Source organism: Oreochromis niloticus, linkage group LG11 (assembly GCF_001858045.2).
Source record: "Oreochromis niloticus isolate F11D_XX linkage group LG11, O_niloticus_UMD_NMBU, whole genome shotgun sequence".
NCBI lineage: Eukaryota > Metazoa > Chordata > Actinopteri > Cichliformes > Cichlidae > Oreochromis > Oreochromis niloticus.
The window spans coordinates 38,148,979-38,176,575 of record NC_031976.2 but is presented as its reverse complement, the minus strand read 5'-3'; the positions used below and the strand labels follow the sequence as shown (position 1 = coordinate 38,176,575).

At 47.4% G+C, this 27,597-nt stretch overlaps 2 protein-coding genes across 4 annotated transcripts; one reads left to right on the top strand and one right to left on the bottom strand.

Moving 5' to 3' along the window:
• Positions 1–5,502: 5,502 nt before the first annotated feature.
• dek (DEK proto-oncogene) lies at positions 5,503–13,533 on the bottom strand. Of its 3 annotated transcripts, none has more exons than XM_003457587.5 (13): positions 13,378–13,533; positions 12,435–12,588; positions 12,250–12,348; positions 12,057–12,166; positions 11,687–11,781; positions 10,057–10,186; positions 9,669–9,971; positions 9,447–9,575; positions 8,476–8,566; positions 7,867–8,009; positions 7,354–7,422; positions 6,819–6,955; positions 5,503–5,848 (listed from the first exon to the last, which is right to left on the bottom strand). In XM_003457587.5, exons 2-13 carry the CDS (start codon positions 12,556–12,558, stop codon positions 5,731–5,733), a joined length of 1,548 nt encoding a protein of 515 aa, XP_003457635.2. In that variant the 5' UTR covers positions 12,559–12,588; positions 13,378–13,533; the 3' UTR covers positions 5,503–5,730. The 3 variants fall into 3 exon arrangements, with proteins under 3 accessions (XP_003457635.2, XP_005462443.1, XP_005462445.1); XM_005462386.4 differs by lacking the exon at positions 13,378–13,533 and adding an exon at positions 12,823–13,322 and having other exon boundaries at positions 9,447–9,577; positions 9,668–9,971; XM_005462388.4 differs by lacking the exon at positions 6,819–6,955 and having other exon boundaries at positions 9,447–9,577; positions 9,668–9,971.
• Positions 13,534–18,965: 5,432 nt separating this feature from the next.
• Positions 18,966–26,139, top strand: kcnv1 (potassium voltage-gated channel modifier subfamily V member 1). The gene is given in 4 exon segments (XM_005462389.4): positions 18,966–20,143; positions 21,415–22,082; positions 25,007–25,198; positions 25,201–26,139. Coding segments are annotated over 4 exon segments (1,491 nt in total). The 5' UTR covers positions 18,966–19,829; the 3' UTR covers positions 25,518–26,139.
• Positions 26,140–27,597: the final 1,458 nt, after the last annotated feature.

The following is a 27,597-nucleotide window of genomic DNA, read 5'->3' as shown; positions in this document are numbered from 1 at the left end:
GTAGCTGATGTCAGAGATCACTCGCACACTTCCACCAGTTTACAGTCAAACACCTCCAGTTTATCCAAAGGTCCCGCCTCTCAGCTGGGATGGACCCATCCATACAGAGATAAGCACAGCTTTCAACGACAACAGCCGACTGCAGGCACAAGATGGCAGTAATGTGAAGGCCGGACACAGACGAGTGACGGCGCCGTCTTTGTGCTCGCCACGTTGCTTGTGTTGTGAGTGTCACGTGATGACTTTCACATCCCATGCTACGTCACAGTCTTTCGCCTGCCATGGCGGTTTTGGCGCGGCTGTCGCAGCCGGGTTGAAGACGCGAGTGTACGATCTGGCTCCTGACACACGGAGGATGGGTTGAGATGTTGGAACTTTGTGAAAACTTGAGTTTGTGGAAAAAGTCTTGACTTCTTCTGCTCCCGCTCATACTTCCTGCGCTTATGTACATTACACCTATTTTTAACAGGTATTATTGATGAGTGAGTCAGACCCACTGAGAACGATCAGTCTTAAGTTACATCTTAAAAACACGTTTAAAGATGGTAACCTGACAAACCTTCATGGAAAGTGATGTAGAGACACTCTTGTTCATCAGCCTCGGGCCTGATGTAAACCAATGTTCTGCACTGTGGTGAGGAGACAAACAGCTGAGGTAGGCGTTCAACTTCACTGAAGCTTCACTCCAGACTCGCAGGTCCAGGGTCGGACTTCAGTCCGGAGGCCAAGAAACCACAGCCTTTCTCTGTGACGTTGCAGAATGATAGCGTGGGAACATTGAACTCATCTGTTTTGATGTTCTTCACTCTCAGCAGCGTTCTTTGGTACCTGACAATCTCCAGTTCACATTTCCAAGTCCTTCAATGGCGTTGTCCCTCAGATCACTAAAGCATCCCTGAGGGAGACCACATCGCTTCAGCCTGAAGGGACAAACATGGACATGATGGATGAACCATAAGGGTGGCCTTGGTCGCTCTGCTCGCCGCTCGCGTAGGAAGCTGCTGCAGTGTTCTCAGTATTCAATCTCGCCACATAAGATTTAGAAAGAGAGGAAGCCAAAACTAGAAGAAAGACTTTTTTCCACAAACTCTACAGTTTTCCCAAATGTTCCCAGATCTCCCGCTGCTGTAGGCCTCGAGCACCTGTGCTGGAACAGCATTCAGACTCGTGTCTTCAACCAGGCTGCGTCGGCAAATCGTCTCACTGGTAATTTCACAGTTTATTATGAATTATAATAAACTGTGAAACTTTTTCATATTATAATTTATAATATGAAAAAGTTCAAAGAGAAAGATGGTTAAAAATACTGGAGCAAAGCTAAAAAAGGAACTTTAAAACTTTGAATGTTTTTTTTTTTTTAAAGAAAATTTGGGTGAAGAGATGAAAATAATTTCAAGTCTTTTTATCTTTGCTCGAATGATCCTAAACAGATCTTGAACAACACGAACTGGCTGCAAATGAACCTCGATGATCTTAAAGGTTCTTTAATCAGATCCAGAGAACAGCGGTCACAAAGACATTACTGCTGCAGCTCAGGAGGTCGAGCAGGTCACCTACTGATCGGTGGTTCGATCCCTGACCCCCCTGGTCATAACCACAGGTTGCTCTCTGATGCATCCATCAGTGTGAGTGCTGGTTAGTGAGCACCTAAAACCATAGAACACCGTGCGTGGGTGAATGTGGCGTGTTGTATAAGAATCAGTCCATTTACCAAAGAAGATTTAATGCCCTGAAAAATACAACTGTTAAATATTAATGACTTACTTACTTACGGATAATTATTATTTTATTTCCCAGCACCTTTTATGAAAATCTATAAAGCTCCAATCTTTGTCAAACCTCTGCTGATGACCTTTTAAACTCTCCTACGGTGATCGTTCCTCCACATCGGTGGTTGTTAGAGGCAGTGGACGTCTCCAGGTGAACCTGCGCTGCGACATTTACTCATTTTATAAACAAGTCTTCGGTAATAACTCAGACATCAGAGCTTAGAAACAGAGTTTCTCTGCCACATGCAGTCTTCTGTTGGGATCGCCTCGTCTCTGGCATGAAGTGGAAGGAGGCGGGGCTTCTGCACAGTGTCCTTCTTCTACCCAACAAGGTGAACGCAGTGTGCTTTAAACTTCTGCACAGGTGACCCTGGTACAACGACCTCACACACAAAAGTGATTCTCAGTTGTTGTGGAAAGATGTCTTCAGGACTACAGCATAAACTCGTCTTTATTTTTAATTAATTTAATTTTTGGGGGCCAAATTTCTTATTCACTAATGGTTCTGAACAGGAAAGCCCCACACCATCAAACTGTCTCCAAATCATAAAGCAGTCAGGACTGCATCTTTTATTCTCAACTATATATTCAAAAAGACACTAAATAGAAGGAAACGTCCCCATTTTTTGCTTTGTTTTTGATCAGTTGTGAGAAACATTGTACAGGATTTATTTTATGTAATCCTTCAGCTTTTGTTCTTGGTCTTTTTTAACAATCGACCGAACATCACAGTTCAGTGACGCTTCAGTGGGTCTACAAAGTTTTCAGAGCAATTCTGTTTGTCTTTCTGAAGCTTCAGTTCAGCTGACACAAAGAACCGTCTCAATTTTTCATTATTAAAACGTTAGAATTTGACGTCCTCTCAGAGACAAAGGCTGCCCGCCCAGCCATGATTGGTCAAAACAGTTTAGGGTCTGATGTCGGCTCAGGTTTCTTCTTCTGCAGCTTTCTGACCGCTTCACCCATCACCATGGCAACACTCCTCAGCCCGTCAGCCCCCCCAGAATTCATAGCGCGGTCCGGCCAATTCCAGTTTCCAACAATGGCGGCCGCTACTAAGTTTTAATATTACTCTTATTAATCTTTCTGGGTCACAAAATAAACTTTGAACATATTTTCAGGCGAGAATGTATGGGCAGAAATCTGCGCCATCAGAAACTGAATTTGAATAAGTTAAATTTGAATTTGAATTGCTCAGATTGAATCTGAATTGTAACTTGAATAAATGCTTTTGAAAACTGAATTTGAATTAGTCTAATTTGAAATTGAATTTATGGTTTGAAAATGAATTCATTTGCTTTGAAACTGCATTTTATCCTTTAAAAATTCAGCTTTCGAATAATTTCAGATTCACTTCTCACCATTCAGTTTCAGTTCTAACCCTAACCCTATTTCAGTTCCAAAATTCAGTTTTTTGGGACTTACATCCGGTTCCGGTTCAAGAGTAATCGAGCGCAGATTAATAGAACTACGTTTTACTAGCGGACCGGAAGTGTTACTGATGGGAATCTACAGCGTCTTGAGCTGAATTAAGACTTCAGAAGTCATTCGTTATGTCGAATGACCAGCGGATAAACTCTCAGGTTGGTAATAAATGTATTACATGTATAAGAACAAGCGTCATGTTAACAATTAGCCGTACAGTAACTTTTATGCTTATTGTAGCTGTTAGCTAAAAACGCTAATTTAGCCTAGTTTGCCCTGGATTCAGCTTTGACAAACAAATATGATCGACCGTTTCTAGTAGGATTCCAAAGTTGTCATCTTGGACCCTGTCAGAGCCCTGTATGCTTGCAGAGACCCCTACAGTAGGGAAACATGCAAAACAGTGTCCAAACCTTTGTATTTGAGCTTTATTTATGTCTCACACAGCATCCCAACTCTTTAGCTAACTTAATAACTTTAGCTAAAGTGAATAGTTAGTCTAATTCACTAGTGCAGCAATTTACTCCTATTAATCTTTCTGGGTCACAAAATAAACGTTTAACATATTTTCAGGCGAGAAAGTAGCTGTGTAAATTTCAAATATCTGCTTGGTTTATCAAGACATCGCATATTTGCAAAAGTGCGCCGACGTTTTCGGAGACGTCTGTTACCCACCCGCTCAATAGCAAGCTGGGGGGTTCAATGATCACTCAAGCCGGCAAGAGCAGCAGACTCCCGGCTTCATCATTTTCAGACCCCCGCTCGTTCGCTACTCAGGTTAAACATGATATATAAGTCACTCGGATAACTTAAAAATGTAATTGTTTGGCTTTTTTTGGTGTTTTATTTGTTCCGGAGTAAATCAGTTTGGCTAAGATCAAAGTTATTAAATTATTAGATAAAATAAAACTTTATTAATCCATCGGGAGGGTTCCTACGGGGTTTTCACACAGCTGAATAAACGTCAAACAGAAAACTGATTAAACAGAAGTGTGAGACAGTCGAGAATTTACGCCAGTGTCCTGTTATATTTTAGATAGCAAGGAGCAGACGGCCGAGTTCATTAAACTCCACCGAGACAGCGGTGACGCAAATCTGAAGGCTAGACCGTCCAATTTCACAGCCTCGCACTTCCGGCCTTCTCGGTCTTCGAAGGACCCGGCCCACGTAGACCGCGAAGGCTGGGTCCTCCGAAGGATGTGGCCTAGGTTTTGGGACACAGCTTGTATCAGAGTAACATCTACTTCCAAAGCATCTCCATGGTAACACTGTATGCAGTAAATATGAGATGTTAGCCTTACATATAAACATAAATGCCAGCAGCTGCCCACGTACTAACAGGACTGATGATGATGGTGATGAGTGAACAGCTGCTCGTCATCGAGTCTGTCCCTCGCTGATGAAGTTTCATAAACCGATGGAATGATTTGTGTTTGTCACAGCATGTGTGACCCCAATACTGCCATCCAGGCTTCATTCTGAACACTGACGTCATGTTGTCACCAGGTGGCGCCACTGAGCTATGATGCAAAATCCTCAAAAGCAGGCACCCCACTCTCTCTCTCTCTCTCTCTCTCTCACACACACACACACACACACACACACACACACACACACACACACACACAGCGTGACCTGTCACCCGACTCCTCTCGTCCTACCACAGCTGGACTCAGGTTGTCTCTTCACCTGCGGTGTTGTTTGCTCTGCTTCCTGTAACGGGAAGCTGAAGATGCTGATCTGTGATTCGTCAATGAATGCCAGCGAGCAGCAGGAGCTGTTTGTGTTTCACTGTCAAGTAAAAGCTAATAAAATAATCACAGCTGTGAGTGTGGTAACGATCTCCTTGGTTTGAGATCCATAAAGGACCTGAGTGAAAATGAAAGAGCGCTCCACAGTTAACACGTGTGAATAACCAAATGACGTCTCAATAATGTTTGATGCTCCAGATGTTTACAAAGCCATAAACACACGATGGGTGATCACAGCAGGATCCAAACCACAGAGATTTCTGCTGATGAAGACTGTGTCAGAGGATTGGTGGATCGTCTTTCACAGCTCTGGAAACCGCAGCTACACTTTCACTGCTGATGAACGCTCAGGGTGGGGGACTCCAAGGGCCGGTGTCCCGCAGGTTTTAGATCTCTCTCAATTTCACAACACATCGAGAAGGTTGTTTAGCCATTTAAATCAACTGTGTTGGGTCAAGGACACATCTAAAACCTGCAGGACATCGGCCCTTGGACCCCCCACCCCCCGTGAGGAGCCTGTGAGGTGTTGGTGGGTTAGAAAGCGCTCAGAGACCAGCTTGTTGAAAAAAGGTAGAATTTTAATCAGAAAGTTTTTGAGCACATGTCAGAAGATTCAAACAAGAACAAAATGACAGAAGAAAACTCGAGAAAAGCTTCAACTACAACAACCAGAGACCAGAGCTCGGCTCTCCCAGAGTCACGCTCTCTTTACTTCCTGCTCCTCAAGCATCAAACAAACAGCTTCTGCTCTGGACTCGATGGCGGGTGATACAACGGTGATGAGTTCACGTGAGAGCTCCACGCAGGAATAAAAAAAAAAAACGTTGTATATAAAAGAAAGCAGACGTGGGGTGGGAGGAGCTGCTCGCCGAGGTCGTTCCCTTCACATCTTCATGTGATGAGCTGTGAGGAGGCACGAGAGAAAACACAGCTGAGGAACACCTGCAGGGTTCACCTGTGAGACCAGAGCACCCCGAACCCTCGCCGCTCCCATGATGCACCGCTGCGTGGCAGAGGCGGGGTCACCAACTGGCAGGGTCTGTGCTCTGATGGTTCAATGGCTGCAGTACTGTGCAAAAGTCTTGAGCCACCCCATGTGTTAGAACAGCTGCACGATTTCACACGTGTAAATACAGAGTTTGCATGTTTGATCCTTCAGCTCAGCGTGAGGACGTGCAGGGTGATGCTACACTGCTTCAATGGTTTGTCCTCAGATGGGTCAAAGGTCAGAGGTCGCATACAAGCTAAAGAATTATTAGCACTTCAGAGATTAGTCTGACTGCCCAGAAGCCAAATATAAAGCAATGGAGGGGGCTCAAGACTTTTGCACAGTTCTGTACATGAACGTAAAGAAACAAAGTGAAAAACAACACATGACAGCGGTTTGTGAACTTCCTGTTTGCAGACTGAACAGTGACAGCGAGTGTCTGCTCGGTGGTGAGCTGGATTTTGGTGGAGGCTCAGGTGGCTGCAGGATGAGAAACGTGTCCACACGCAGCAGCCAATCAAATCGTTTCTGACATATCACATGTGTTTTTGATAAACACGGTGACGTGCCGCCTCGCTTCCTGTTTTGTTTTTAAAGAAACAGGAAGATGAAGCTGCTCTAATATGACCCTGCTGGACGACATCAAACCCTTTTCCTCCTTACCCTTCACAATAAAAGCCCACAACAGACACTTCCTGCTGTCAATAAATACTGTACGTAATGTCTGTGATGTTTAAGTATTAATGAGTGTTTTACAAATGACTATTAATTGCAGTTCATCAAGAAAGATTTGGTCCAATTATCAACAAAGCGTGGCTTCAATCTACAACTTCCTGTATGTGAGAAGCATTTCACCTCAACAGAAAACAAAACATTTCTATTCACCTGTAAATATTAACCTGACATCGAGGAGGACGGTAACCTGAGAATACATCAGCTGATCTCCTGTTGGCTGATGAGCGGGGCTGGAGCTTCAGCAGGTAACACACAGGTGAGCAGTCAGGCTGCAGCCCCGCCTGCACCTGCGATTGTTTCACAATCACCGTGACAACCACTTTAAAGTCTCTTTGTGTGCATGTCGTCATCACGACAGGGCTCTGTGTCGGTGTGTGCGACTGTTGCTCAGTTTATATTGTTAGACGATAATTACAGACTATGTAACGAGTAATGTAATGAGTATTCTGTGTAATAGAGTACTTGTTTTGAGCAACGACATGCACAAACATGTGACCCACACCATGCAGCAAATGCTCAGAGATGAAGCCTGTGGCAGACACGCCTCTGACCAGTTGCTGCTCTTTAACACACTGTGGACAGTAAAGCACTGCGCTGATGTCCCCACACCATCAGGAAGAACAGTGTGTGTGTGTGTGTGTGTGTGTGTGTGTGTGTGTGTGTGTGTGTGTGTGTACACACTCACAGATTTGACGGTCTGTTTGATAAAGTCCTTCTTGGTGCTCAGGTCGTGCTCTGGGTACGTGTCAAACACCTGGAACAGAGAGCGTCACGCTTCACCGTCAGACAAACAGCTGTGACATGACACACACACACACACAGAACACAAACTAACCCCCCCCTTCACTGCACGTCTGAACTGACCCCCTTAGTCAGCTTTTGGGGACCAACGTGTCCGTCCCCACAAGTCTGAAGGCATGTCTGAGACTCAAAGTGTGGTTTTAGTGTCAGGGTTACAGTTGAGTTAGGGTGAGGGGAGGAAAGCATTATGTCAGATGTTCCCACAAGTTATGAGTACCCGAGACTGTGTGTGTGTGTGTGTGTGTGTGTGTGTGTGTGTGTGTGTGTGTGTGTGTGTAGGCCTTTTGTGGGCCCACGGGCCACATGTTTGGACAGCTGCTGCAGCTTGAAGGTGACCAAAGACAAGAAGCTGCTCAGCATCTGTAACCATGGTAACACAACAAGCAGGGAGACTGACCCTCTGGCAGATCTGCTTCATGGTCATCTCCTCCAGGTTGGCCTCCTTCAGCAGACTCTGCACAGTCTCCTTCAGCTGCTCGTCACTTGGCCCCTTCTTCACCATCTTGATGAGCGGCTCGTCGTCGTCCGAGCTGTCCTCCGCTGCACGGCGACAGCGAGCCATGGAGAAACACATGAAGAAGAACAGGAGATTTACAGCCAGGTCTCTGACATCATCGTCCTCATTGTGGAGGTCGCTCCGACACACGCAGTGGCCAATTCATTAGGAACTAAACTCTGACTCAGTTATTCTGACCAATCAGGACATTCTGGGCAAGCCTGGGTGAACATCAGAACAGGAAGCCTTCGTCACACTTTCAGCTGCCTCGTTTCTGAGGGCTCTTATTTTGGTAATGAGGTCGACGGCTGTCACCTAAAGGCTCAGCGAGCGCTTCGCTGTGAAACATAAATTTATGGTTTTACCTGCAAACTGTGTGTAATCTCTGAGCTACCTGCATCGGACCCACGGGTCCACACCCGTGATCAACACGAGCGTGAGAGCGTGATGCCGCAGCGACGCCGCAGACCTCCTGACCACCAATCACACTGATCGATGAGATGAGCTCACCTGTGTTGGTGTTGTTCCTGCGGTGGCTGCTGCTGTCCGCCTTCTTGGTCTTGGCTGCAGGTTTGGCTGCAGCGGCTTTCTTCTTCCTGGGCTGGAAAAGAAATCATCATCATGTATTCAGTGGTTAGAGGACGAGGCAGCAGAAACACTCAGCAGGACAGTCTAAAGCTCGCGACCACTGTCAGTGGCAATTCCACAGTGCTTGTCCTTTATTAAACACCAACCTTACAAGCCTGACTGAACGGCTGCGGTCTCATCATACATGAAGCGAGCAGAGTTCATACAACCCGTAATGTTACTTTGAGTTAGTGAGGTAAACACACAAGGTGTGCAAGCACGCTTCTCCCACTCTACAGAGGGCACTCGTGACATCACCACACATCAACTTAGGCTGTCTTAAGGAGACACCGCACTACTATGGCTGTTACAGCTGCTGCCATCGGCTCTGCAGACGCTCACAGCCAAGAGAGAAGATGGTCACAGACAGCTGGTGGAGGAGGATGTGGTCCATGGTCCAGGATGAAGATGCGTTTGTAACATGTGAGGAAGCTTCAGCTGCGTCGGACCGATTCAAAGATTGTGGATCAAACCTGCGTCACATCCTCCATCATCATCAGCCCGAGCTCACCTGAAGGAGCTCCGAGACCTCGAATCACCTACAGGACTGTAAACTGATGATGGCAGGAAGCTGAATAGTCCATACTTCCTGCTCTCCCCCCATATCCCTGCAGCAGTGTGGTGACATCACCACAGCGCTGTATCATTTAAACCAGCCGAGGGCGTCACAGTGTTCTCTGAGCGTCAGGCTGTTACTTGACTGTGTGACCTTTGACCCCTAGATCTCTGTTAAAGCATGCCGAAGGAAACGAGGGAAGAAACTGATCAGATGGAGCACCACAGAAGAAGAACTTCAGTAACCTCCTCAGCAGCCCCGACATGTGCCACTTTATTAGGCCCACTAGTGTGTTTACCTTCTCATCGGGGTCGCTGTCGGCGTCTGACTCCGACTCATCAGAAACTTCCTTCTTTGATCGCTTTTTGGGAGGACCGGTCTTCTTCGCTGGTGTCCGTGGTCGTTTACTCCCTCTGCTGGACTTGGACTGAAACACACACACACACACACACACACACAGGTCAGGCGGTTTCCTGTCAGCTGATCACCTTCAACTCCACCTGCTTCGCTCTATGCTCACCTCCTCCTCCTCCTCCGATTCCTCTGACTTGTCGGACTGCTCCTCCTCCTCCTTCTCTGATGGTTTGTCCTCGGCGTCCGATCCTTCCGCCTCTGCCGAAGCTCCCACCTTCTCGTCTTCCTCGTCGTCGTCCTCGTCGCTGCTCGAGTCCATGACGATGGCTTTGGACTTGCTTCCTATTTTGGACTTCTTGGGGCTGGACGACGAGCTGGCGGTTTTGGTTTTGCTCTTCTTCTTCTTCGCCATCGAGTCGTCGCCCGACAGCTTCTTCTTCGATTTCCTCTTCTTCTTCAGTGGTAGCCGCTGCCGAAGGTCAGGGGACACGTTTTATAAAAACTGAAAAGTTCAGCTCCAGGTGAGTCTCGGCACCACAGGTAGCTCAGCTCACCTTGCCACTGTTCTTCGGTGCGGTGAGGAAGGTCAGGATCCGATCCACCAGGTCCGAGTGGGTTCCTTTCTTCTCCAGATCCAGCACGCTGCAGACCACCTTCAGCTTGCTGTTTGTGAAGTTTGAGTTCCTGCACAGAGAGAGTCAGCGGTTAGCTGGACAGATGAAGGTTTTGCGAAACGGGTTTTTTTTAATCGATCTCGCTGCCCGCCGCGTTAAAGTCCAACTCTCAGAGGTCACCGCTCCATGCGACGGCTCTCCGGCTCTGAGCACGCTCAGACACGCAGCTGAAGATGCCTGAGTGGAGTGGGTGTTTGCTGGGCATGGCGTGACGCAGAGCAGGAGGTCTGCTCTGTGGACTCCTCTGTACTCATATTTGGGGGGTGCAGTGGTAGCACTGCAGTAATACATCACATATTGTGGTAATAAAAACGCCCTGTGACAGACTGGAGACCTGTCCAGGTGTACTCTGCCTCTCACCCTATGGTTACTGTGGATAGTAGGGCTGCACGATTTTGCATAAAATGAGAATCACGATTTTTTTGCTTAGAATTGAGATCACGATTCTCTCACGATTTTCTTTTCCAGTATAAATATTTATTGCACTTATTAACTGCACATCAACTTCGTAACAGTTGAGACTGAACATAAAAGCAATAAATGTCTCACATTTTGTTGTTGCCGCAAAATGTTGTACTGCTTGTAATTCCGTCTCCACCGTTGCTCGACACTGCGTGTATAGAGCAGGTAGTGCAACATTTGAAAAATAGTTGCGTGACGGCACTGTGTAGCGTTTGTCTAGGGTGTTGATCATTTTCCTAAATCCCTCGTTTTGCACAGTGTTGATGGGAGCCATATCTTTAGTCAGGTGATAAGTGATAGCCTCCGTAATTTCTTTGTGCCTGCGGGAGTTCGACGGGTATGGGGAAGTGCTGTATAAGGTTCCCGTTATTGATGTGGTTGACGGGGACGGATTTTCTCCTGTCACTTTCTTGGCCTTTACAGCTTCGTCATCTCTCACGTGCTCTCCGTTGTTTTTTCCCTGCCAGCTGGCTTCGGTATTACGTGGTGTCAGGCTCCGCCCTTGTAATTTGTTGAGCAGGAAGAGTGAGCGCTTGTTTGTTCTGCTTGTTCATGCAGATTATGTCCCGGATCAAAATGCGGTACAATCATCATCTTTTTTTTTTCCTTTCTTTTTTAAAAAAAATCGTTGTCATTTGGAAATGACATCGCACATAAGTATGAATTGAGATCGCGATTTTCTAACGATTAATTGTGCAGCCCTAGTGGATAGGCTCCGCCCCCCCCAGGGGATGGATGGAGCTTTGTGGACACACAGCTCAGGTGATAAGTCACAGGTCACGTCTGAGACTCCATGTTTGATTTGGCAGTTTTAAACTCATAAATCAAGTCTCCAGCTGGAATCGAACCAGCAACCCTTTGTTTGAATGAAGGTCAGCAGGTCGCTGAATGTTTAAACAGCATTATCCGTGGGGCGTCCCGCCCAAGCACACAGATTTACAGCTCGCCACCACGAATCTCCACCTCACGTAAACGCACCAAGCCGCTGCGTGACCTCTGACCTTCTGTCTGTAAGTTACCGTCATGGAAACACTGAGCGCACACTTACTTGAGAAGCTTTTCCCGTTTTTTGGCAAACTGCTCGCTGTCAGCATCAAAGGCAAAGCCGTTGAACAGCCGCAGGTTCTTCTTTATCGTCGCCATCTGAAAAAGAAGGAACAGCGCTCAGAGTCAGCCCGATCACCTGACACGGTCAGCACACAGGTCAGAGCGCCGTGGAGCCACGTCAGTTTCAGTTGGGCGCACACTGCAAACTGAGACTAAAACACAGCGTGAACGTGTTTGTTGCCAACTCATGGGCAGAGATCCTCTCAGCTACAGCAGCAGGTGGCAGGAAGTAGAAACCCATCAGTGGGATTTACTCTGAGTAATCCGGCTTTTAAAAGCGATTTCTGTTTCGTGTGTTTAAACGTTCTCACCTTCCCGGGTCTGTCGAACAGGATGGCGTGCAGAGGTTTCAGGTCTGCCGGCTTCATCTTGGTGATTTGGTAGCTGGTGCGAGGAATGTCTCCCAATTTATCTCCGCTGCCTGAAAACGACAAACAGCAGCAGCATTCAGACACGTACGCGTCATGCTGAGACCGGAGGCGGCCACGGCCCGCCGTCTCTTACCGTCTCCAATCTTGAGCTTCTCTCTTTGCTTCGGCGCCTGGAAGTCGAGCCTCTCCACAGTCTTCTTTGCCCGTTTCCCTTCGATGATTTCTCCCACAGCTGCGACCAAAACAAACTCAAACATAAATCACTGGTCTGAGCCGGCCCACAGGCCCGAGCCCCTCACGCCATCTGATCCCAGTTACCTGAGATTTTGGAGTCTCTTTTATTCGGACTCATCCGGTCCTCCTGCGACGGTTCCTGCTGGTCCTCCACCTCCTCCTCAGACACCGCAGAGCTGTCCATCGCCTCCTCTGCTGCGTCACTCATGTCTGACCTGCTGCCGACTCGCCACGAATCCTGGCAGCAAGAAACAAAAACACACACACACACACACACACACCAGCGGGCATGTAATCAGGATTCTTCCTCATGAACTAATCAGAAGCAGTACACTGCATCACACACATGAGGTTGTGAGGGGTGTGTGCTGCCATGTGTGTAACTGAAGACATGCAGGAGTTTCTTTGAACGGTGAGAGCATCGGCATCAAAATCACACCCAGAGATAAGAAACTAACAGACAGTGACGTACCTGGCAGGTACGTCTGTTTGTAAAATCTGCTGAATTCTGAACGGAGTCTGGCAGTCCGGGTACCAGCCATCAACGCCTGTAGCTCAGTTTAACTTTACTGTGAATGTTCGCTGAAATGAAACGCGGCAGGTGTTTGGGGGGGGATGAACACCTGTCCCCGTGTGCGCAGGCGCTCGTGTGAAACACTCAGGTTTGACTCTCGGGGAGCTTTGCGGGCTTTTGTTTGTTTCTTCGCTCTTTGCGGATTCTTGGCGCGCAGTTAGCCGCTAACAGGCTGAGCGCTAACCGGCAGCTTCCTTCCTCCTCACCGCCGAGCCCGCTCACCTGGCGATCACCTGTGCGCAGACGGTCCGCAGGTGAATGGGAAACGTGAACCTGTCGTTACCGTTTATCGGCGAAAAGCTGCAGCTAGCACTACGTGCTAACGCCGCCGTTAGCCGCGCAACAGTCACCGAGCGGAGCGATAACCCGCCGATAAACCGGCCCGGCGCAGCCGCACACGAGCCTCCGGAGCCCCGCGGAGAAACAGTGGATCAACAGCTGAGAAACACTCACCTGCTCCCGAAACTGCGCGCGAGCCGCCGATCACCTGTCAGCTCCGTGTTTTTGATTTTTGTAATGGCGGTTTCTCTACGGGGCGGGGACTCATGCGGAGGCGACCACCGATTGGATCTCTCTCCGATGACGTAAAACCCGTTTGCGTCCTTAAAGATAGAGGGAACCCCGGTGACGTCGCGTTGCCGCCCCCTGCGTTCACACTGCAGTACTGCAGGCGGGAAATAAAAAAAACGATGAAGACAACGATCAACTAAAAGTGAAATAGAAAGGAGAAAAACATTTCAGTAGAAGAAATGAAATAAAAAGAACAAAGCAAGACTCCTTATTTATAAAATCTACAAGTGCTGAACACCTCAAAGAGTAAATCAACAAAAACAAAGATGAATACTGCTGTTAATGTTAGTCCTGCTGGTGCTGCTGGTAATGAAATGATGGATTACTGCCTCAAAGGAGACAAAGATTTCACCTCATGAGAGAGAAAACAGAAACTGCGTCTAACTCACATGTATCATATTTAATGAAGATAAAAGTCTGTCTCGGGTCGTTTATTACTGTCGCTGTCTGACTTTCACCTCCAGCATCAAAAATGAATAACAAAAGTGACAGAAACATTCAAACGTCTTCATGAAATTAACTCATGCAGACCAATGAAACCAGGAGGACAAAGTCTGGCTTAACCGAATCAAAAGGAATTCGCTTTAATAAAAACTGCAGCGCCGATCGGAATAATGGAGGATAGTTTCAGCTTGTAGCTCTACATCTGTCACAGCTGCCCTGCTTCCCTGTGCTCACAGTCTCTGTACTGTTACTGTTCGATCCCCGGCAGGTTGGAGGGTCAAACCGCTGACTGCAGGACGTCCCGAGTCACATCACGTGATGTGAACCATCGCAGCAGCTTTGACACTGCTGACTTCACACAGTCTGATTATTTTAAGCAATAAAAATTAATCAAGTTGAATTCATTTAATACGATTTAAACGCAGGAGCTTCAGAGCACAGGTGAGCACGATCACAGCAGGTGAGGACAGATAGGGCGGGGCCACCTTACAAAGGAGGGAAAGACTTGACAGGCTGTAAGAGTAAAACGAACCGGAACCAGAACCCAAAACAGAGATCAGGACCCCAAAACAGGAAGCTCTCAGGCCGACACAAAGCTTCTGTAAACGAGTCCAAGAATGAATCTGAATCGTTAAAAAAAAAAAAAAAAAAAAAAACCACGTCTGAAAATAAAAAGTGCCTTTAATCATTCCCCCTCATGATTCCTGATTTTCCTCACAGCAGCACAAATTATAAACTGGAACTTTTTATGGCCCAGAAAGACGAAAGAGGGTGTGACCGTTCCTCTGCAGTCCCACCGTCTGTCAGTCCTGACAGGAAATGTATGAAGAGTTTCCAATTAAAACCGTGACTGCAAGCACACTCAGTCTGCAGCTTTATGGCATGAAACCATCAGCACACAGCAAACCCAGCATGCCCAAATTAACACTGTCAGATTTGATTTCAACACTATTAAAGTGTCTATATGGGTCCACAATGGAGAGTGTTAATTTAACTCTTTTTGGAGAGTCGTTAACTCTGATTTAGTGTTGAATCCCAAATCTGTCTGGAGTTGAAAATTTAACACTTGTTAATGCTAACTAGGTGTTGTGAGTTTATATATTAACTGTCACAGAGTGTTTTATTTTAACTATATAAGAGTTATCTTCTAATTTTCAGGTAAAAGGACTAGATGTTACAGTCCCTGATAATGCATTGCTTTAGATGGAGAGACTCTTGAGGGATGGCTATTATGAGGAAAGGCAGCTCAGAAACTTTGCCAGCAGCACGCATTGTTGTGTTTTACCCAGGCTAATCTGCCATTTTCCTTCCTTGGTTAGGTTTAGGGATTAGAGATCGATCTAGATTATCATTTTAAATTTGGGACACATCGTCAGTAGTGGACCTTGGATTCATCAGGTGTTTCGGCCATTATCACTAGACACCCTCATCCAAGGAGGCCCTACCAGGGTTGATCAGGCCCTGGAGTGTGTCACTGGTTTATGTTAAATTGTTATTTCTCTTCTTCTTTCTTCTGTTTAGTTTCCTACATTTTTCTTTCTATCTATTCACTGCAACTGAGAAATAATACTTACCTCTTTAGCATTTATGGAGCCTAACTTCTTCAAATGGATAGAAAAGGTGATAGAGAGAAGTAAGACAAAAGAGACAAGATAGGAGAGAGCAGAGAGGAGAGCCGGAAGAGGGGGCGCCTGATCTGGCTTCCCATATCTCCCCGCCGGATAGGGCTGTACGCTCTACCTCCCCACTGCCTCCCAGAAAAGGGAAGAAGAGCAGAGGGAAGAAGAGCGGAATATTTCTTTTCTCTCGCGGTTAGCTGACTGCCTTAGCTGCCAAAGTGATGTCAGTCCTTTTTAGCCATAGCCAGTGACTGGTCCTCTCAGCAGTGTTAGCTAGTTCTCTTATAGCCTGCCGTTGTGCCTGTCCTCTGATCCCAATCTCTCTAAGCAGCTTTGCTGTTGGACTGACAACAAAGCCCCTGCACCCCACTTCCACCAGGCGCATCTTGATCTTCCAGCCTCTGACCTCTGCCTCAGCTGCCATGTTGGCATAGCGCAGCTTCTTACACTCAAACGCTTCCTCAATTGCTTCCTCCCATGGTACCGTCAGTTCAATGACGTACGCAAGTTTTTGGGAGTTAGACCAAAGGACGAGGTCTGGTTGCAGAGTAGTTGTTATGATCTCTGTGGGAAAAATTAGCCTCTGATCCAAGTCCACTTAAATCTGCGAATCCCTGGTGGCCTTCAGCAGGCACAGGTCTTAATTAATTCTAAAAAGTGTGAATTTTGCTGTTGAAATTTTTGAAATTCCTTTGGAAATAAACATGTATTAAAAAGAGTCTATGTTTTTTGAAAAACATTTATTTTGAACGGTGCACGACAATTTCAAAACATTTTCTAAAATGTAACAATATGGAACAATGTACATGTTCTCACTTTCATTGGAATATTGTTTATTAAAGGGTCTGACATAGGTGAGCTGGTCAGTGCAAACAACTGAAGAACGCAGACAACAGTTAATGCCGAACTAAATTTAAAACGGTCTAATTTTTACCCAAACCGTGTGCACAAACCTCTGCAGGGATCTAAATGTCGACCCAGAGTCAGCGCTTCTGCTGTTTGCTACATCAGTTTTTGTGGTTTTCAGGCTTCAAGAAGCATCATTATGCCAACAATATAAACATTGTTTTAGGTGTATTTGAGTTAGCCAAAAACTTGACTGAATTTTCATATACAAGCTGTTTTCCAAGGCTATAGTATTTGCCTGCAAACAACAGATTTCAGGGATCAGCGAGGCTAATGCCTTTCACACCGCTTTGTCTCAACTCAAAAAAGTCACACAAGTAAAAGATAATAGTAACAATTAAAACAATCTCAGAAAAAAATGACTTACCAAGCATGGCAGACAAATCAAAAATCTCTAGAGCTAAATGTTCTGAAACGGCTTCACTTTGGTGCCGGGGGCGGAGTCTGTGAATTTACTCTATTAGTGTCATAGCCCCTTTAGGAGTTCAGAGGTCAAGAGTTCATGTTTCCATTGTAACGCCACCAGATTTGATATATAAACACTCGATTTTAACTACTATTATTTTACACCTCAGACTTACATTTAAAGACTGTGACTCTACTGTGAGTCAAATTAAAGTACTAACACCAACACATTTAACACTTTTGAAACTGCTATGCAGGTAATTTCCAGGCCGGACACATGGCGGCGCTGTGGCAGCAGTGTCTGTGAGGCTCACAAAAGTGGAGCACATTTTTATTCTCGGGCTCAGTTGCACTGTTGCCTAGCAACAGCAGCAGCATCTCAGAGAGAGGGGCGTCCCGTATGGAGGGCGATTAATGCCATGCACGGCTGCACACCAGCTCGTTCTCATTATTATCAAGTTTCACACTTTGGATGTTTGTCTTCATCTCTGTGGGCGGGAACAGCGTGGCTGCTGCTCCGCCTTCTCCTGTTCACCCCACGTAGTGGGCAGAGTAAACTGTCCAATCAGAATTCAAAGCTAAGCTGTCAAAAACATGAATTCTGCCTGCAGGGAATGAAGTAATCAGATTACACCACAGGCAGATTTGTTACTGATGGAAGACTCTTGGTGTCAGAGACTGTGAAGCACACCGAGAATAATTAAGAAATAAAACTTTATGTAAATGTTGGCTCCAAACGCTGATTTTGTATCGATACTGCAGGGCCAGCGTCCCTGCCGGCACCACCGCCAGCTTCACTGACAGCACCACCGACAGCGTTACCGCTAGCTTCACCGACAGCGCCACTGCCAGCTTCACCGCCAGCTTCACGGACAGCACCACCGCCAGCACCACAGCAGCTGATGCTGAAGATGTCATCACTGGAACATCACTGCTTGCTTTATTCATTTTCATGCACGCTCACACGTCTGCACTGCTGCTCTCAGGGTGCTGCCTGTTTGCCACTTCATACTGCAGTGTGTCACTAAGCAGCCTCCATACCTACAGCCTCACTTTTAAAAGCACACCGCGAATCAGAGAGAGCAGAGAGCTGGAGGGAGCGCCAGGTCCTCCTGCTACAGACCTCCTCTCTGAACACCTCCTTGTCTGTGCTCGTCTCTGACACCAGCTGGACTTTATCTCTGCTGTCAGCATGTGAGGACGTGGAGCTATCGCCTCTTGATTTAGAGCAGGTGAGTCCGTAAGCTGAAGCGTGTTCACTGAAGCAGCTCTCAGGTGGTCTGAAAACTATGACCTGTCATTTCTGTGCATGTGTTTTAGGACATATCTGTAATCTGCAGCTGATGCAGAGACTCTCCCCAAATGGAGTCATCGAGTCTTTGCTTAAATTAAGATTTTAAGCTTTTAATAAAAGACCCAAACTGTCACTTTAACCTGGGGGGGTGGTGGAATAAACTGAGGTGTGTCTGTGTTCTCCTCGAGTCCCGGAGGGAAATATTTCATATTCTGCTGCTGGTTTGATCATCATCATCATCATCGGCATCTTCCTGTAAAAAGATAAAAGATACAGAGCAGTGAAGCTGTCCTGCAGCTGTCAAAGCGACATAAAGGCGTCGTGTCACATCGTTTCCTCCAGCTGTGACCTTTTCCTGCGACACAATGTTTTTTTTGCAATTTAAATCTGCGCTTCACGCCGAGCTCCGAGTTCCTCCCAAACTCTAAAAATATATTTTAAAAAAAACTTTAAAATGTGATAAAATTGACACGTTGAAGGTGAAAGAAACGTGATTCTGCTCAGAAACAGGAAGCTTTATTTTACTGTTGGTATTATCTTCTTCATGAAGCATCAGTTTGACTTTCCTCAAATGTGATCAGTCGGCTTTAAAGATACATGCGCAGACTAGTTGTCTGCTCAGAGTCACACTGGTCTGACTGGTCTGAGTGTGCAGTCTGTAAGGGGGACAGGTCCCACTGCTGTAATACTGCAGTACACCAAAGTACACGCCTCTGATTTAAATGAACTTCAGTGTGGGACCTTGTAGAACCGTCTTTGCTCTGTAACGTTTTGATAACAGCACATCTGTGTCCCATACACCGCACTGCACAGGAACAGTCTGTTAACTGGAGTGCACATCTGTAGGAACATCTGTTTATTTACTCATTTTTCATACCATGTGGCAGTTTGGCCTCAAGCATCAGCATCTCCTGTCGCACACGTGCTCGCCAAGGCTCCCGGGGAGGGGTCATATCCTGGAGCAGAAGATGTACCTGAAATCCTGCAGGTTTGGTTGTTCAGAGCTTTATGAGGCTCAGAGGTCCCTGCTCTAACTGTACTGGAGGTGTGAACTGTTGTCTGAGCACATGAAAATAAGTTGCTCTGTGCTGAGAGCGTAAAAGCTCCACAGCCTCAGTTTGTCAGACTACAGGTAAAGCTGCACCTGTGCGGGTCTGCCCATTTCTCACCTGCTTCTAAAAAAAGCTCCCACCACATCACCTGAGACAGGTGTTGCTGTGTGAGACGGCCACACTGGAACATCAGCAGTGTTTCGTGGCATGACTTTTTGACTGTCAGTGAGGCGTTGAGCTCATTCTTAGCATCTTTACTGTTTCCTTTCTTCCAGCTCCTGCTCTCTGTTCTTAGTAACCAAAGAGTAATCAGGTGTTTACGGGGGAAATACAGAGAAAGGTTTTTGGGGACTGACTCGCTGTTTTCTTTAACAATCACATACTGTCTCGATACTCCAGCAGCAGGATTAAAGTCGCTCATGTTTATTTAGCAGTTTCTATTTATAAACACGTCAATGCTTCCTGACAGGAGCTGATTCCACCAATCGGCACGTGTTGTTAAGAATTTAAACGTAAACAACAACCAGGCCGCTGTATGCATGTCAGTGTGCCCCCTGTTGGCCAAAGCTGTACTCTGTCTTCTCACCCCTGTGCTCCTCCAGCTTCTCCTCCATCATGAGCCTCTTCTCCAGTTCGATGGCGGGTCTGGGGTCGGAGGTGTGTGGCGACACCGCCTCCCTGGTCTCTTTGGAGTCGAGCGTTTTCTTCAGCGAGCCGATGGCGTCCTGCGTCAGAGACCCGCTCAACTTCTTTATTGTCAACGTGGGCGGGAGTCGCTACGTGCTGTCGCAGGATCTGCTGGCATCCTATCCGGAGACCCGTCTGGGGAAACTGGTCTGCTGCAGCCGAGATTCGGCGCTGGAGCTCTGCGACGATGCCGACTTCCTGGAGAACGAGTTCTTCTTTGACAGGAACTCCCAGGCCTTCCAGTAGGTGGCGCTTTTTCTCCTGGCTGAGGCAACGAGTTTAAAGCATTAAAGTTAATGTGCTGGCCTGCTTGTAGCTGCTGTAGACACGGCGTTGATGACTCGTAAAAATAAAAACTAAATGTTGTAAGATTATTCAGAGCTGCAGACGTTATAGGTTTCTATTTTTTTATTAGTTTTTATTTAAATCAATTATTTGGGGGATTTTTTTAGTTTCCAGAGTCGGTTTCAGTTCAGTGTTTTTGTTTTCATCATGTGGCCGGGATTTCAAATTACCATGACAACACCAATCAACACACAGACAGATTTTTAGGTGTTGTTGTCTGTTTTTATATTTTTATGACATCTGATTTAAAATTTGATTGCATTTCTTCCCTTTTATCTTTGCCATTGGTCAGAGGAAGCTTCACTTCACACCTGGCGAACTATGTTCAGGTGACCGCAGTACAGATTAGTAAGGGTGAAGAAGTGAAGAGTGAGCATGCTCAGTCAGGTCAGTTTTCTGCAGTAATATAGCATCGTGACTCGATTGGGCGCGCTCAGACGGTGACGGGCTCCGAACACGTGAAAATAAAGTTTCTTTCTATCTATTCTTCTTCTTGTTTCAAGACATCTGATTTAAACCCCCAAAATTTGAAGGTTTATGAACATATACTGTGATATCCAGCATGGGGCGACTCCTCTGATTGGACAGGTGTTCCTCCTGCTCAGCTGATCTCTGAGCTCAGTCCCTCCGTCCTGATGGGTTTCTGCTCTCAGTCTGACTGAAGTAAACAGGAAGTCCCATTAGAGTCACAGCAGGAAGCGGTCGCTACCACATGACTCTGTCCTGTTTTTCAGTCTAATCCACTATTCGCTCAAGATGCCAATATGGTGAGATTTCACTAACATAAGAGACATGGCGATGGTCGTGTTCACCTTATAAATTTTATTTTGTCATCACGAACAAGTGAAAATTAGAGGACTTTGGTTATTCTCAGAGGAAGGACGGCAAGGCTCTTTCAACCCATCAGGACGGACGTCACTGAGCCCAGAGATCGGCCAAGCAGGGGGCTCACCTCCTCGTAGACTTCTGTCCAATCAGGCTTCAGAGGAGTCGCCCCCTGCTGGACTTTAGAGAGGATGCAGGGTAACAGCACTGAAGAATGGTAGGTCTCTGTTTTGGACTGTCACCCTGAACTGCTCTGATCCAGACTCTGGATGTTTGTTTGGACTGGTTCTGCAGTCAGAGTCGTGCAGACTGAGCTTACCTGTGTCTTTGTGTTTGTCCACAGGTACGTGATGAACTACTACCGGACGGGTCACCTGCACGTCATGGAGGAGCTGTGTGAGATCTCCTTCCTGCAGGAGATCGAGTACTGGGGCATCGACGAGCTCCGCATCAACCCCTGCTGCCGTGAGCGCTACTACCGCCGCAAGGAGCAGAAGGAGAGCCTCGAGGTACAGCGGGAGCTCGATGCCGACGACGGGGACGAGGACTTTGCGGGCACCGCCTGCCCGGCCGCTCGCCGCCGCCTCTGGGATGTCCTAGAGAAACCAGAGTCATCGCGTGCTGCTCGGACCTTCGGCTCGCTCTCGATGTTCTTCGTGGTGTTGTCGGTCATCAACATGGTGCTCATCTCGCTGGACTTGGGTGAGGACTTTGGAGCGGGTGGCCTCGGCATCGGCGCTCCGCTGCTCTTCGACGCCCTGGAATACGTGTGTGTCGTGTGGTTCACGATCGAGCTGGCGCTTCGGTTCCTCTGCGTCAGGGACAAGTGCCGATTCAGTCGGAGCATTCCCAACGTCATCGATCTGCTTGCCATCCTCCCGTTCTACGTAACTCTGGTGGTGGAGAACCTCCACGGAGGATCCACCGAGCTGGAGAACATGGGCCGTGTGGTGCAGGTGCTGCGCCTCCTGAGGTCACTCCGCATGCTGAAGCTGGGCCGGCACTCGACAGGTAAAAACTCCTCATCCTTGTTTTTAATCTCTGTCTCTCTTCCACAGCATGTCTTTATCCTGTCTTCCTTCTCTCACCCCAACCGGTCGCAGCAGATGGCCCCGCCCCTCCCTGAGCCTGGTTCTGCCGGAGGTTTCTTCCTGTTAAAAGGGAGTTTTTCCTTCCCACTGTCGCCAAAGTGCTTGCTCATAGGGGGTCATATGATTGTTGGGTTTTTCTCTGTGTGTATTATTGTAGGATCTACCTGACAATATAAAGCACCTTGAGGCGACTGTTGTTGTGATTTGGTGCTGTGTAAATAAAACTGAACTGAACTGAATTCAACTGCTCACAGCGGGAACTCAGCTCTTCCTCCTGTTCGAGAAATTGAGTTTTAGGCAACATCTTCAGCATCGTCATCATCTTCTGAGAGTAAACAAGCAAAAACACACACCTTTCCAATCAAATTCAAATATTCTAAGAAAGGATCAGTCTCACTGACTCTTATGACAATTTCAGCTGCTCCGCCTTTTCTTTAAACTCATCTTAGCAAAGGAGAAATGAAATGTGTTGGATGTATTCCAGCCGGTCAATGATAATTATTAACGAGTTACTTTAAAGGCTTTCCTGCTCTGCACGTGCATCGCAGCAGCACTAGTTATCTTTAGGTTTCAACACAAAATATCACATCAGCACCTGAAAGCCTTTATTTGCACTGTTTGTGAGACAGTGGTGAGGGTGCGTATGAGTGACAGCTGGGATGAAGGTGGAGGTGGGAGTACACCTGGGATCTGCTCTGAGCCCCTTCCTGTTTGCAGATGAGGTCAGGCAGGAGTCTCTGTGATCTGCAGTGAGAGCTTAGAGCAGGTGGAGGTCTGCTCTGCACAGGTGGAGGTGAGCCTGGAGAGAAGAGGAATGAAAGTCGTAGAAGATGAAACAATCCATGTGTGCGAATGAGAGAGAGGCAGGTGGACAAGTGAACACGGAGCAGAGGATGAGTTTAAATACCTGGGCTCAACCGTCTACAGAGAGGTGACAAGGAGAGTGCAGGCAGGGTGGAGTGGGTGGAGGCGAGTGTGAAGGAAGGATAGCAGTGAAAAGGGAAGGTCTAAGGACGGAGGTGAGACCTGCTGTGATGGGTGGAGCCGAGCTGAACGTGTTCAGGTGTTCAGTGAGCAGGATGGATATGAGGGACGGCTCAGAGTCAGAGAGGCTGAGATGTTCTGAGCATGTGCAGAGGAGGGAGGGTGGAGGATGAAGATGGAGCTGCAGGCAGGAGGAGGTTCATGGATGTAGTGAAGGAGGATGTACAGAGGGCAGCAGTGTGAAATCAGTTCCTGTAAAAGTAGGTGTGAGATCAGACTCTTTGTTCCTCCGAGGACTGAAATGGCAGTTTTATTAGAGCGTTGCATGTCGGGATTTGACGGGATTTAAGACATGATGCAAATATCCGGGAGAGAAGAAGAAATGGAAATCGTGTCAGAGCGAAGCCGCTGCTGTGAGATTACAGCCGGGAGATTCTCCGAGGACAACAAAGACCAAAATATATATAGATTCTCATCCTGGCGAATGAGGGAGGAAGTGTGATTACGTCAGCTCGTGTGTGTCAGGCTGACGTACGAGCGCTTTGATCTGAGTGATTTGGGAAAGGATGATCATCCCTGGACTCGGCTCATGAATAATAAAAGGAAACAGGGAGGCAGAGAGAGAAACTTTAATCATCTTAAACTATTGAAATAAATAATACAGAGAAAAGGCAAAGACTGAAGTCGGGACCTAAAACTGAGAGAAAAATAGGTTACAAGTGTAATCTGCACGTATAACAGCTGAGGGTGATTAACGGTCTGCACAAACACGCTCACGGTGCGCATCACACCGCCAGATGGAGTCCTGAAGAGGCCTTTCTCATGACCTAAACATGATAGGGAACCACTGAGGGAACTAAAGATCAGGACTGAAGATCCAACAATATCACCAGGATTAAAACTTGGGAATCCAAAAACCCACAAAAACATCACTAAGAGAGGAAACGCCAAATTAAACTCCAAACCCTGACAGCATGAAATAAACGTTCCAAAAAGCTTTTTCATTGGCTCCTCAAACCTTCCTCTCAGCAGAGGATCCAAACCCTCAGAAAGCTCCGGACGAGCTCCTCGGGTCCTCCTGAAAGTCAGCAGCTCGTTTTCTCCTTCCAAAAGGAGGGGAGCACACCTGATGAGTCACCGTGGCGTGAACGCCGGCGAACACTGTGTTACTGTGTAGCATCACTTTTTCTTTCAGCCGTTCGTTGTTCTCAGCTTCAGTCCTCAGAGTCTGAGAGACGAGGACAGGAAAATAAACGAAGGGACATAAAGTACTCGGAAACATGGCTGCTTCACGGCGTTTTGGTGCTGCTGCAGAAACACCTGTTTGAGTCGCGGTTTCTTTTTCTCTTTAGGCTTTAAAGTGTGTGTGTATCAGGATGATGTCACATCCTGTCAGAGGTGTTTATTGAACAGCAAAGGAAGATTTTTATTCTCACCGACATAAAGTGAAAACCGTCACTGAATTGCTGTCCTCTGATAACCCTAACCCTTCCACCCTACGGCTCCTGAACCAAATCCAACATGGCAGCAGCGAGGACTGAAACTCACCTTTGTCTGTATGTTTATCAGTTAAATATAGATATATTTATATAATGTGACACCAAATCGTAACAACTTGCCTTGAGGTGCTTTATATTATGAGGTAGGCCCTGCAATAATACAGAGAAAACCCAACAATCAGACTTTGGCGACAGTGGGAAGGCAAAACTCGTTTTGAACAGGAAGAAACGTGCAGCAGAACCAGGCTCAGGGAGGGAGCTGTTGGGTTAGAGGGAGGAAGTCGTGACAAAGACAGGATTAATAATAGTGAGAGGTGTGTAAACACCGTCTGTGACCTCCGTCCGTCTCTCTTCCTTCCAGGATTGAAGTCTCTCGGTATGACCATCGCGCAGTGCTACGAGGAGGTCGGCCTTCTGCTCCTCTTCCTCGGTGTGGGCATCTCCATTTTTGCGACTGTGGTCTTCGCCCTGGAGCACGACCTTCCTGCCACCACCTTCACCAGCGTTCCCACCGCCTGGTGGTGGGCGACCACGTCTATGACCACGGTGGGCTACGGGACGTGCGGCCTGACACGGCGGTGGGAAAGGTGCTCGCCTTTCTCTGCATCCTGTCTGGGATCCTAATCTTGGCGCTTCCCATCGCCATCATCAACGACCGCTTCTCCGCCTGCTACTTCACCCTGAAGATGAAGGAGGCAGCGATACGACACGGTGAGATGCTGAAGCGACTGGCCCGCGGCTCGGTGGGGGAGGCAGGGCCGGGCGTGAACCTGAGGGATGCCTATGCCCGGAGCGTGCTGGAGATGATGAGGCTGCACGGACGGGAAAGGGCGAGCACAAGAAGCAGCGGGGGCGACAACCTGTGGTGGTAACAAGAACAGCCCCGCCCCTGTGACCTCTGACCCCTCTGTGAAACACACACACGATGACCCCAGCAGCAGCAGAGCCCCTGATTGGACGAGAGGACGACAGCAGGAAGGTAGACCCAGAGAGACGAGTGTGAACATGCTCAGACCGTCCCGCTGTACGTTCTGTGGGTCACGTATGTGTCCAGCAGCCCAGAGAGCAGCGTGTCCTGTTTAACTCATGACTTTATTTACAAAACACATTTTCTCTCTGAACATTAGGCCCACCCCCAAAGTAAAACAGTATCTGATTATGAGCCTCAGCTTCTACTGAGCATGTGCAGACCTGCCGGTGTTTGTTCAACACTTCAGCGAGCACCCCTGAGAGGAGGTGAAATCATCAGAGCAGGAGGTGCAGATGGTCTTCCTCGTGGGCGGTCGGTGTAACTCTGCAAATCTGAATATTAATAATCCCCCAGCTGAGCACACTCAGGCTGGTTCTGATTGGCTATTGGGTTTGTCTTACACGCCTCAGACGTCTAGCATTAAATCTGTGCTTTGATCTTAAGCTATATTCACACGTTTCCCTCAGAGGCAATGAAACTCGTCTTCAATCATCATCGTCACGATCAATAAAGCTTTATTCAAAGATTGTTTGTGATTCATTTCTGTCATGGTGTCGATGTGGAAGGTAAATAAAATACAGACTCGGGAGGAAGGAGATAAAGTGAAAGTTAGCCATCATTATAAAATTACTCTAACATCATTATTATTATTATTACATCATCAGCTGTTATTAAAAAGTTATTACACTATTATTATTATGTCATTCAATTCAGTGTGCCAAATCACAACAACAGTTACCTCAAGGTGCTTTATATTGTAAGGTAGACCCTAATACATACAGAGAAAAACCCAACAATCATATGACCCCCTGTGAGCAAGCGCTTTGGCGACAGTGGGAAGGAAAAACTCCCTTTTAACAGGAAGAAACCTCCGGCAGAACCAGGCTCAGGGAGGGGCGGGGCCATCTGCTGCGACCGGTTGGGGTGAGAGAAGGAAAAATTCAAAAAATTTATTGTTTGTTTGAATTAACGAGCTCTCAGCAGTTTTCTGCTGAAGAATAAAAAGCACACTTCAAATCCTGTCTCCCCCCCACCCTGGACCCCCACCAATTCGCATACCGCCAGAACAGGAGCACAGAGGATGCAGTCTCCATCGCACTGCACTCTGTCCTCTCACACCTGGACAACAACAACACCTACTTCAGTTCAGCATTCAATACAATCCACCCCTCACAACTCATCAGGAAACTGACAGACCTGGGCATCAGTTCCCTCATCTGCAAATGGTTACTGGACTTCCTGACCAACCGCCCCCAGCATGTCCGGCTGGATAACCGCTGCTCATCAACAATCACAATGAACACCGGTGTACCACAAGGCTGTGTGATGAGCCCTTTCCTCTACTCCCTCTTCACCCACGACTGCAGACCTGCCGATGGTTCCAACATCATCATTAAGTTTGCAGATGACACCACGGTGATTGGCCTCATCAGTGACAACGATGAGGCCGCCTACAGGGAGGAGGTGGATCGTCTGGCTGAGTGGTGCGACTCAAACAACCTGCTGCTTAACACCGAGAAGACCAAGGAGCTCATCGTGGACTACAGGAGGAATGCTGACCCACATCCACCCATCCACATTAAGGGGACGGCTGTGGAGCGTGTGAGCAGCTTCAAGTTCCTGGGAGTCCACATCTCCGAGGATCTCATCTGGATGACCAACTGCTCCAAGCTGGTCAAGAAGGCTCACCAGCGCCTCTTCTTCTTGAGGACTCTGAGGAAGAACCACCTGTCCTCAGACATCCTGGTGAACTTCTACCGCTGCACCATCGAGAGCATCCTGACCAACTGTATAACAGTCTGGTACGGGAACTGCTCTGCCTCGGACCGGAAGGCGTTGCAGAGGGTCGTGAAAACTGCCCAGCGCATCGCCGGAGCACCACTTCCTGCCATAAAGGACATCTACAGGAAGCGGTGTCTGAAAAGGGCTGGGAAAATCATCAGAGACCCCAGTCACCCATCACATGGACTCTTCACCCTCCT

Excerpts from the sequence above, each read along its gene's own strand:
- dek (XM_005462386.4), bottom strand. The coding sequence starts at position 12,558 with ATGAGTGACGCAGCAGAGGAGGCGATGGACAGCTCTGCGGTGTCTGAG. Across the intron at positions 9,972-10,056 it reads CACCGAAGAACAGTGGCAAG|CGGCTACCACTGAAGAAGAA; the intron begins GTGAGCTGAGCT and ends GACCTTCGGCAG. Across the intron at positions 8,567-9,446 it reads ACAGCGACCCCGATGAGAAG|CCCAGGAAGAAGAAAGCCGC; the intron begins GTAAACACACTA and ends TTTCTTTTCCAG.